At 41.0% G+C, this 12,290-nt stretch overlaps 1 protein-coding gene across 1 annotated transcript; it reads left to right on the top strand.

The window, feature by feature from the left end:
* Window positions 1-5,472: 5,472 nt before the first annotated feature.
* On the top strand, window positions 5,473-11,826 carry PKNH_0920800 (conserved Plasmodium protein, unknown function; the record flags this gene model as incomplete). Its single annotated transcript, XM_002259196.1, has 1 exon — window positions 5,473-11,826. One exon carries the CDS (start codon window positions 5,473-5,475, stop codon window positions 11,824-11,826), a length of 6,354 nt encoding a protein of 2,117 aa, XP_002259232.1.
* Between the last annotated feature and the right edge of the window lie 464 nt (window positions 11,827-12,290).

Here is a 12,290-nt window from a genome sequence, read left to right as displayed (position 1 = left end):
TAGAAGACAAAGTCACGCCCATGTTTTGTCCTACACTCCCAGGTATATTTATGTAGCTACTTCTCCTGTGAGGGTGCGTACATATGCACATACGCATGCAGCGGGGACTCCACTTTCCTTCTGTCTACTTTTGAACAATGAATTCAAACAAAGGCGTATTAAGATGCACAGACAAAATGGCGTGTGGAGGTGATTAACATGCATAAAGGTAACGAACAACAATTATGCAAGGTTGGTGGAAATAACAATGGATTGCCAAACGAGTTGGGATGACGCAATTGGGTTTTTACGCCGCGCCGTCAGTTGCGTATATAATATGTATTTTTTTTTTTTTTTTTTTTTTTCCAAAAAAATTTACATATGTGCATTTCACTTGGCTCTTTTCTTCTTTTTTTTTCTATCTACTTTTCTTCCTGGTTATCTCCTTTTTTTTTCCTTTTCGCTTTAACAGCGCGTGGTAAACACGGGTCCCCCTTTATTCATATTTTCTTTGTATTTCGGATTTTCCGCTTCGCTTGCTATGTTTCGCGTTTTATACGTACGGTTGCGCCTTCTCTTTCTCGTTAGAACTATACGAAAAAGCGAATTTTAACAAATGAAAAAAAAAAAAAAAAAAAAAAAAAATGTAAAAATGGCATATCACCAATTTTGCATAAAGTGTGTGTGTGGGGGGAAATGAAGCTGCTGTCAATTATGTGATGAAATAGAGGATACATAAATACACAGTTAGGAAATTGCAGAGTTGTATATGCAATTCGTCGTACAACAGGCACAATGCGTGCAATCCGTTTGACCACATAAATTCACATTACGTAGCTATCTCTACTTAAAATGAATGACTTTTTTTTTTTTTCCCCCTCCCTCTGCAAAGACTTCCTCCGTTTTATTGTGTCTACCAAAAATGCAACGCGCGAGGGGTCGTCTTTAAGTCTCCCAGGGTCAGGACGGAATGCATGCTTATGCACGACGCAATATATGCATGTACAAATTATTTCCCACTAGAATAATACCCCCCTTCACATTTGCGGATTTAGGGTTGTATGCCAAGACAGGCAGATTTATGAATTTGTGCAAGTGAAGCGATCTGCCTGTGGGGGGTCTTTCCCACAAAAAAAGGGGGGCATTCGTGTGGAGCCACGCATATGTTCATGAACATGTAGGTGCAGCGCAGCGATGTGGTGGATGCTAATTGGGATATGCAGTGTTAACGATGCGATGGGGCAAGGTCAGATTTGTGCAACCGTTACATTTATGTTGCCCTCGTGCTTTCGCATTTCTGTGTACGGAAAGAAACTGTACACGTAAGAACGTGCGTTCTAGGCTTACTCATACGTACGTTGGGCGAGTGTTTACTCTTGCCCTGTTGGTTTGTTCATAAGATACGCTACTAGGCGCGCTTCCATAAGGAATAAATTTACACACACACAAAAAAAAAAAAAAAAAAAAAAAAAAACCTGTCCTACGATTCGTGCCACAGAGGAAGGAAATATCCAACCAACGGAGCAATTATGCAATGAACAGGGGCGGGGTATAGACAAAACAGAAGAATACAATTGTACATTGACCAAACTGCATTCACGATCATCCTTCTTCTTCTTCTTGTTTTTTTTTTTTTTTTTTCTCTCTCCCAAATGTATGCACTTTTTTAAGTACGTATCACACGAGTACCTCCTATTATGAAGGAACGAGCGCCTCGTTTATTTTGCACTTTGCTATTGATGACATGCCTTCAGCGGCGGGGCACCAGAGTTGGTTATTCCGCAAATGGAAGGAGCGGTTCGCTTGCGTGCAATGCAAATAAACGGGTACAACGGCGTTACAGATATTTACAGAAATAGTCACGTACATAGATAAACGTTGAGCCTATGCGAACGTGTTCAGAAGTTCGCTATGCATCGCCTGTACTTAAAATGGTTTATGGGTACAGAATCGACAGCAGTGTTCAATGCGCCCTACAATTATTTCTGTTCCCCTCGAGGATTTACGTGTGCCATTTTTCATTTAGCAAAAATGTTTACTTACCCTATTGGGGGTGAAAAGTAAAAGGCACCAAATATGCAGGAAGTGGGCAATGAAATACGTACAAAATGGTCGCAAAAATGCGTACACTGTCGCAAAATGGGGACAATCTGGCAAAAGGTTAAAAAAAAAAAAAAAAAAAAAAAAAAAAAAAAAAGGTACAAGCCACCGCCCAACAATGGTCACAACAAACCCCGCAATGAAGTTTCCGAACGGGGAGGAAAAGAAGGTGCAGAAAAAAAAGAACGTGTGAATCACAACGAAATGGCCTATAAATGGATTTCCCCTTTTTTTCGTCTTCCTGTATCATTCCCATTGTACCCTCCAAGCACCCTATATGCTAAATGTAGAGATGTTCCTGTTTTGGTGTCGTACGGCATGTTCTCCTCCCCCTCGCATGGGTGACAAATAAATGGCAACACTGCTATACTTGTGGGAGCCCCATCGGTACGCGTACTTCCCTATAGAGTGTGAAGGAAATACATCATAGATGTTTCTACGTTCCACGTACACATTTATGCCGTAGGTCCCGTGTGCCATCAAAATTACGCGCAGTTATTTCCCATTGCCCAATCAATCATGAACTTTTTTTTTTCTTCCACGCCCAACGGGTCAACAATAGATCGAGTTGGAACATGCATCAAAATGGGAATTGCATGATATAGTCGCACAAAAAAAAAAAAAAAAAGGAAAAAAAAAATCGTAGTTATTCTTACTTCCTCTATGTGCACGTGGGGGAAGCGACAAACACACATAAATGAAAATTATAAAGAGATAAAAATACCCAGGGGAGGGAACCCTATAAAGCGTCGAACAGTCTACTATTATGTAATTTCCCCTCCCTTCTCAATCCGCACAGTACGGTTGATCTGCTCACCTGCCATTTTTTTTTTTTAAAGGGTGTAAAAGAGTGAGAGGCGATGTGATCGATCCGATTCTATTTTGTCCCATGGGAATAATGCATTCTTTAGGCCAATTTGTCGAGGAAAAGTTAGGATATAATGAATTTGTGCCGCCAGAATGGGCCATGGAGAGGGGTTATACCTTTGTGAAGGCCCAGTTGTGCAGATAGCCAATCACTCCTGTGTAGGCATCCCGCGCATAAGTATGAACCGTGCACACGTGCCCATATTAATATATTTACGCACTTCCTAGTGACGAGGCGGCGCGGACACGAATTTCTCCACAGTGTTATTTCTTTAATAAAATTTCGAAAAAAGGGAAAATTTTTTAAAAATTATCAACGTAACAGCAAAGTGATGGGATTGACTTAGGGGGACGCACACATAGCCATATAAAACGTCCCACTCGTCGTTTATCTAATTATATACGTGCTACCCCTACCGCAAGTACCTGCATATAGTGTTTATGCGTTCCTGTGCCCAGAGAATGTGAGGAGCCTTTTCCCCACCGCTTTAGCATCCACCATAATATGCAGTACATAGGGCGTAGATTTTTGTATGAACAAGTCAGAATTTTACTTATTTATTTTATTATTTTTTTTTTTTTTTTTTTTTCAAATAGCTTGCAGTTGTGAAAATGGCTAGCAAAATGGAAACAGAAAAAAGGGGCAAAAATGCGCCTCTTTTATATGCTGCAGAATTCCACTAACATTGGGAGTCCTCACAACTTGTGACACCACATTTTATTATCGCCACATTAATTTGGGACGTTTTGTAAGAGGAAAAATGGAACACCTAAGGTGCGTCGCGTTAACGGTTTTCTCATGGGGTATAGGACAATCATTTTTTTAAATTAAAGATTGTCTACAAGTACGCGAATGGATAGGCATAGGACAAACCACATAACAGCAAAGTAGAATAACTGAACGGATCCCCTAAAATACTGTACATTTATGTACTTTTAATATGAATGTCCACAGAGTGATCAAGCGTAATTTCGCCATTTTGCCAGTTTTCCCTTTTTTTTCCCCTATTTTCAGTACTAACCACTGTGCCAAACGAAATGACTATTCATTCCATATAAATGGGCGGTCGACAAACGGGAATTATTTTTTATGTGATAAGGGGAAGGACAGAAAAAAAAAAAAAAAAAAATTCCGTAAGAAAAGACGCACATGGGATTAATGTGGGACTGTTTACTTATTATTTAGACTACCATTCAAGGGCTGAAAAAAAAAAAAAAAGAAGGGATTGCCAAATTTGACGCAATTGGGTAATCGGAAGCCGAATGACAGCAATCTAAACGAGGATTACACGCTCAACTGGAAGAACTGCAAAAATTATGTTTAATGGCGGGGGATGGGGAGGTTAGCCTCGGGGAATATTTTTCTTTTCCCATCGTTCTATATTTTCTTATTTTAAACGGTAGCCAGTAAAAGGAACAGGGGAAAGAAGAAGCGTAAAAAGAAAGAAAAAAATACAGGAAGAAAAAAAAGGGGAAGATGAAAACCCCGTCGTGCCTCAAAGTGAATGCCATCAAAAAAAATATTCGGATGCCACAATTCTATTTTTGCTTTACAGCATTCGTAAAAAGGGGGAAACAACGTGAATTTTTCTTCTCATTTTGGTGGTACAGAAGGAAAAATGAAGAAAAAAAGAAGAAGAAAAGAGTACGGTGAAGGGAAGCAAATTACTTTTCGCTATTTTCTGCCATGGTAAAATTCTTTTCTTTTCTTTTTTTTTTTTTTTTTTTCATTGTATGATGGGCAGATGGACGTATATACATGCATCGCTAACTCAAATGCTAGTACATTTATTTTTACTTATGTGGCCTAACCCCGATTAAAAATTTTTGGCGAATATGAAAATTTTTTTGGATGTTCCATAGAGCATGAATAATTGTCATGCGGAAACGCATACATACTGCTTTTTGGCTCATGCCTTTTTTTTTTTTTTTTTTGAAGGTTTTACATTTAAATTTTCTAATTTTTTATTTCTATCTCATTTGTTCATATAGTTCCTTGTATTTGTTACTTCCATTCATTCCTTTCATATTTCCGCTTCATTCATTTAGCTTCATATCTTTCCCCTTTTTCTTCGTCACCTTGCGGCCTCAATTCGGCCATCCCCCATACAGCAAGATGACGCTTCTAGTGAGAACCTTTCCCTGCATATATTAATTTTGTAGCAACTGTATTTCCTGTAGTTGCGTATGCTTTTGCTTGCGCATGCGGGATTAACCCCCCCTTTTTTTTTTTTTTTTGCTCCATCATTCCATGTTGGGGCTTCTCATGCGCGCATGTGCTTGGCACCACGACTGAGCGGCGGCATGTCGTGCGAAGGTTTTCTACAATCGACTGATTAAGGAGGGGAAGTTACCCTTTCATGCAACACGGCGATATAATAGTATGAGCCAGGAGCGTTTGAACTCCATCACGCGCAGTTACATATATATATGTATGCGTGAGGTAGCCAACGTGTAAAGACGGCAAAGGGCGAACCGTTTAGCAAATCTTTCCCTGTGAATTTGCCAGACATAATGTGAAGAAACATGAAGGAAAGGCAAAACTGTAAGGAGAATGGCGGCGCGCGCGCCTCGAAAAAAAAGACGTACAAACAGAAGCAGGTAAAATATATGATTTTGAAAAAACTGAAAAGGAAAATGAAGCAGGGACTGCATAAGCTAGAGGAGCAACACGAACATTTAGGGAAACTATTGTCCAATTTAAAAACGCTAAAGATTGAAGAGAGTAATGCGGTAGCACTGCACAGCATGACGAAGGAGTTAACCAGACATATCAGACGAGTCAGTGAGGAGAACAGTGATGACATAGCAATATTAAAGATGGAAAAGGATTTAATGAAAGCAAATTTTACAAAAAATAAAAATAGTTTAAAAATTTACAACAAGGACGAACTACAGCTACAACGAGAAGCAGAAGGAGACGACGCCGCCGAAGCAGATGATGAGGAGCAGCTTGAAGAGGACGCTGAAGATGAGGAAGAGGACGAACATCACCCCAATCATCAACACCATCATCATCATCAACAGCATGGGCAGAACGACCATGAGGAGAGGCAGATGGAACATGAAGATGTGTGCAGAACAATAAGGCATGATAGAAGGAAGAAAAAAAAGAGGAGGAGTACTAACGCAAATTCTTCTCATCATTTTACAAATTCGTTCATTCCTCTGCAAATTTTTAGAGACAATTGCCTTTGCATGAAAAATAAGTGTCATCATGTTGAATTTTCAAGTGAAAATCTCCAAATTAAAAATTGGATTTTTGCTGATTTGTATCAAGCCTTGCTCCGAAATAAATACTATAAAGACACACACCTGTGTGGAAAGATTTTTGGCGAAGAAGATAATAATGCCATTTACAGACAAGAGATGAGGAGGATGCGGAAGAAGAAGCTCCTCTTAAATTTCCTCAGTCGCAAGAGGAAGAGTAGGAGTAGGAAAGCGGCGCCACCAAAGGGGCCGCAGCTGGAGGAGGGTGATCATGGAGCACAGAGCATCGGGGACAGTTACTCTTGCGCGTGGGACCAAACCAGTAGCGCACCTGCAAAGGGTACCAGTGAAAGAGGAACCCCGACGAGTTGTAAGCATGAGAGAAAATCCCTCCCATACCAAAATACCCCTATGTGCAATTTGTCCAGCCTAATAGACGATCAAAGAAACAGAAACATCTGTTGGATCAGCATGAAGAAGGAGATAAATGAAGAGGTATCGAAAAACAACATCAACATTATGACCGTTAATATCTTAACCTTTCTAGTGAGCATAAGTAAAGTTTTTTCCTGCCAAGTAATTGAAGAGAGAAGGGAAAAACCAGTGACAAACCATTTTACTGTAAATAAAAAAATGAACAAATTTTATGATTATACAGTAGCTCAGGAATATGATCTGATGAACATTCATCATTCAGGGGGTAATGGCCATAGGACCACTGTCCCCATGATCAACACGCACGAAATGAGGAATTCGCATCAGAGCTACGAGGTGGGAGACAACCATATTTGCCTCTACCTTAAGAGGGAGTACATTCCCTCATACTTGCTAAATTTAAAGAAGAAAATTAAATTAATTTTAAATTTTGCCTCGATGGGTGAGTTGTGCGGTGGATGTGAAGTCCACGAGGGTGAGCAGTACTCAGAGGAGAAATCACCAAATGAGCAGGATAGACGACCCTATGGAGGAGGGATGTCCCGCCCCATGGCGTACCTCACTGCGAGACTAGAGCACGACGGGGGAATAATTCAGAGGTACAGGAGCCTGTTTTTGAAGAAAAAAAAACCGAAACGGAAAAAAAGTGGAAAACGTAAAAAGTGGGAAAACAGTGGGGAAAACGGTGGGAACGCAAGTGGATGCGGAGATGAAAGCGGGACCTGCACGATTAGCGCCTTTGACGACAACCATCACTTTAATAACACCTTTTTGAGCGCCCTTCTCAGACAAAACCTCAGCGAAAAGAAGAAATACTACTATTTTTACGTTGACAATGTTGAATATGATCACACGGGTTACGACGTGGAAGACATAATTACCCACTTAGAGAAGGTTGTGAATAAATGTGAAAGGAACTGCTCCAACGGTGCAACCTTTTCTCCATTTTTTCTCTTGAATTACATGAGCAAGAAATACTCCCTGTACTCCAGCAAGGGAAAAAAAAAAAAAAAAAAAATTAAAAGTAAAGCTTACCATGTGAAGGAGGAAAGATACGCAGACTGGGTGTACCAAGGAATGGGCGAAATTGAAGAGGAATGCATGAAAGGAGGGAAAGGAGCAGGTATGAAGGGAGCCTCCCAAGTGAGAAAAAACAAAACTAAGGGTAAGGGAAAAGTGAAAGGCGAAACTGAGAAGAAATACCAAGATGAAAACCTCCCCGTCAATGAGGAATACATTCTGAACGGATTGAAAGGATCAGCAACAACAGGGGATGACGACATAGAGACATACTACTTGACCATCAACAGGGACATGCTCAGCCACAGCAGTAGCAACGACGAAGTGACGCTGAAATACTACGTGACGAATATGCATTGCAGAGAGTTTAATCTTGAAGAGGGGAGCCAAGACATGCCAAGAAATATTCAGCCCACTTTTTTTTACTATGCCCAGAGAAAAAAAGAGCTAGAAAAAATGATGAAAGAACATAGCGCTTTATATAAACAAATATTCAAAATGTGGAAAGAAGATATTGAAATCGGTGAGAAAGAAAGAGAAAGGAAGAATATTTTTGCGTGGGGAATTTTACCTGTACGTGCATATGATCACCCGAACATCTTCGTACCGCTACCATATGGATTTAAACACAACAATAAGAATTTAGCATACAGCTCACTTAAATTGAAAGGTTCCTCTGCTGAGGAGGAAGAGGAAGAGGATGGCCATGACAATTATGATGACCATGCATACGGTGGGGATGAAAATGGGAACATGATGGAGAAAAAGGAAAAGGAAAAGAAGAAAGATTATATGAATATAAAATATGCTAATTTGACTGGCCCTTGTATTACATGGCGTAAAAATTGTATCTCTCTTAACGGTTCAAAGAAGAGGAGAAACCCCCATTTTGTGGAGACAGTTCCCTACTGTTACTGCATGCAGGGATCTAAAATACCGCTCTTTTCCCTTGAAAGGAATGTGCTCTACTGTAATGAGAACAATAGGTCTGTTGTGCCGGATCGTCTGATCACCTGCAAGGAATCGAGGAGTAATAACCTCTTCACTTGCAAAGACGCGGAGAACGAGAAAAATTTCATTTGGGACAAGCAGGAGATCAAAATTTTCCTGGAAAAGTATTTCCTTTATCCAAAGAATTTCGAAAAAATCAGTCAGTACTTAGAGTTTAAAAATACAAAACAGTGTATAGATTTTTACTATATGACGAAAAACTTTTTCAACTTCAAAAGTTTTCTCCTGACCATATCATTGAGCAGAGTGAAGAGAAATAAAAAGAATCGACCTATGGGTAATGACACAACGAAGAAGAATTCCAAGGAAGAAATTGTCGCCCAGTTGATGGAAAAACTGGAGAGATATTATGACCCAAGTGAATTTGAGCAGTCAAATTTTTTTCATCCTAACTTTATCAATCTTCGGCACTTCTTTCAAAACTATTTCGCAAAAACATTTAGTGATGTGCAGAGCAGCACAGCCGGAGGGGGAATATCATCAGCAGGAGTAGTAGAAGAGCGAAGTGGGGATCATGCGCGCACGACCGGTACATCCCCCCCGATGAGTGAAGGCGTCACCACCGTACAGAATATGGATGGAGAGCCAGATGGAGCCGCGACTGAAAGGACCAAAACCATTGTACTTGAGAATATGGCCGACGGGTATGTTGTGCCAAAGAATTACAAGTTCATTCTTAGCGCAAACAAAAAACTATGTTTTCTGGTGAAGAATGAGGAGAACTTAATTTACAGTGGAATAAATTCGGATATCATCGAAATAGTGTATAATGACAATATGGACGGAGAGAAAAAGAAGAGGAAGAACGAAAAGAGTGACAAAGGCGAGAGGGGTGAGAAGAAGAAGAAGGTGGAAACCACAAGCAGAATGGACAAATTAGACAGTGTGTCGTTCCCCTCGCAAAACGCGTCTCAGTTTACGCTTGACAAAGAGACACTATTAGACAATCAACAGCCAAGCACGGCCACGTGCAGTAGTATGATCACCACGTCACCCCCCAGTAACAGTAACGAGGTGAGTGAGAGGGTTGTTGGTGATGAGGGGTTGTTCAATCTGGGTAATAACCCCCCTCAAAAAGGCTTTAGTGCATCCGTAACTGGTGAGGAATTTACCCCCACAGTGGAAGAAGAAAAGGCCCCCCATTGGCAAATTTTAAATTCAAATGGAATGAATAATTTGGAAAAACCACAAAGGGATAACCAAGAAATGCACAGCGAACTCATGAACTTCAACAGTGAAGAGAAAACGCACCACCCGAGGGAAGGTGGGAAAAATAACTTTCAAAAAGGAGAACCCACAAGAAGGGGGATAGGAATCTGGGAGCATGTAAATGAAAGAAGAGACAAGGGGTCCATTGCATATAATTGCAACGTGAATTTTAACAGGGATGATTATAACCCATTTGGCGAAAACGGCCAGGTGGTAAACCTCCGGAGGTGTAGCGCGAGTAGTAGCAAACGGTGTGACAATAATAACGACGGTGATGACGAAGACGATGAAGACAATGACGATGATGATGAAGATGAAGACGAAGTGGGATCCCTTGTTCGTTTGAGGGAAATGAAAGCCCACGATATACAGAACATTGATAGTAGGAGTAGCAGCGTGTTAGGGGTCTACCCTCCACCGAGCAACGACTGTGAAGTGATCAGGAGAGTATCTTATCCTAACTCAAACGACAGCATGAACAACCCATTCGAAAGTAATGTTAAAATTGAGACCTCTGAAGAGAGCCTATACAAATGCTTCGAATTCTTAAAAAACATAAACTGGAAGGACACAAGGAATGTGGAGGCAGATAAGAGTAAAAATGGTGTGCAGATGGAGCCCATGGAAATTGGGAGGTACTCAGGTGCCCCCATAACTTTGGAAGGTAAGATGAAAAGAGGGTCCAGAAAAAATAGCATTCAGAGTAATGATGGCGTGTATCTACAGAAGGAGAAAAATGTAAGAAGAAAGGATATAATTCCTGCGGGGAAATCCAAAGGAGGAGCAAGAAAAGACAACACCCTTGTGGGGGAAATAGGTCAATGGGAAGAAGGATCCACGGGTCAGATTTTTCATGGGAGGAATCATAGCGGTAAAAAGGGCAAGACATCGGTGAACCAAACGTGGGTGAACTCCACGACGAAGCGGAGGCTCTCAAATGTGTTGAGTTCGAATGGTGTAACGGAAGGAGCAGGAGCAGGAGGAGGTGGTTCAGGTTCAGGTGCAAGGGCTGCGAATCTGAAAAGTGCGGAACTTAAGAGGAATTTAAACATTAATCCGGACTGTGAAAAAGCTCTTAAAAGGAAAAAATCGTCCAACGCCCAGATGAGCGAAGAGGGGCCTGTAGAGCAGGCCACATGGGACAAATGGGCTATCAATGGTAGCGAGGAGATCTTGAGTGATAGTAGAACTATATCAATGATGGAATCACAGTTGAGAGCGGAACCGACGATGCCAGCATGTGACTTGAGTATGAGTGAATGGCTAATGTCCCAGGCGCTCCCAAGCCAAGAGCACCAAGCATATGACGTCTTAATTAACAACCAATCTTTGGAGACACAAAATTCTTGGGTACATGATAGTAACTATTTGGGAGGACTACCCATCGGAGGAAGTCATCTACCAGACACAGATGATATGAAGGAAGATAAATTACCTTCTGATGGTCACAAGAACTTAATGCGCTTTAACAACAACAACAGTGCAATCCCTTTGCAAGGGGATGACCTTTTGGATGATATGAAGTGGAATGGTGCAAATTTTTCCGTTGCGGATAACACGGCTAGATGGAACGAGGAGGAGGATGATGATTATAATGAGGCGGTGGTAGCAGAACTGCCTGCGAAGCAGCCTGTGGGAAACCCCTTTACCCAGGTTCTTATGAAGGAAAACCCACCAGACAGACCCAACCAGGAGCACACAAGGAACTCCATCCAGAGCAACAAGTCCTCAAACCAGTGCTCCATGGAATCCTTGCAACACATGGAAAATTACGAAGGAGGAAGTTATGATGATCCCTCGAAACAACCATTTAGGAAAACTGCCACCAAATGGACAGACAGAGAAAAGGAAATCTACTTTCAGGTGTATGAAAAGGAAGGGAAAAATTGGGACACCCTCGTATTAGCCCTACATCCTTATGGAAAAACTCGGGAGCAAATTAAGAACTTTTATCAGAACACGATTGTAAAGAGGAGGAAAAGTGAGACCTCCTAGGTGGAAGGTAAACACAGGGGCGCAGTGTGAACTACAGCGTCTCCACGGGAAGGATACCTGCCTTGAGCATTTTTTTTTTTTATTATTGCCTTTTGGATGATCTTTTTTGTTTACCCCTCCCTTCTGACGCTTCACTGTAAAAGAGAAACAAAGGTAGTGGACTGACCCCCGTGTATATTAACAACCTAGCAGAACTGCTCACATGGTAAAATGTGTGCAGTTAATCGCATCACGAAGTGGGAGAGAAACCACAGCAGCGGTGCTCTTACGTGTTCCGCTTTGCAACCCCAAAAGTATGCTCATGGATGCCATTTTTACCTTACTACATTTTGGTACACCATACTGTGGTGTGATTTATTTATTTATTATTATATTATTTTTTTTTATTTTTTTTTTTGTGTGTCCTTTATTTATTTTATTTTATTTTTTTTTTTTTTTCGTTCGCCTCTTTTCCACCTCATATG

Source organism: Plasmodium knowlesi (assembly GCF_000006355.2).
Source record: "Plasmodium knowlesi strain H genome assembly, chromosome: 9".
In the NCBI taxonomy this organism is placed as follows: Eukaryota; Apicomplexa; class Aconoidasida; order Haemosporida; family Plasmodiidae; genus Plasmodium; species Plasmodium knowlesi.
This window is presented reverse-complemented; position numbering and strand designations above follow the sequence as displayed.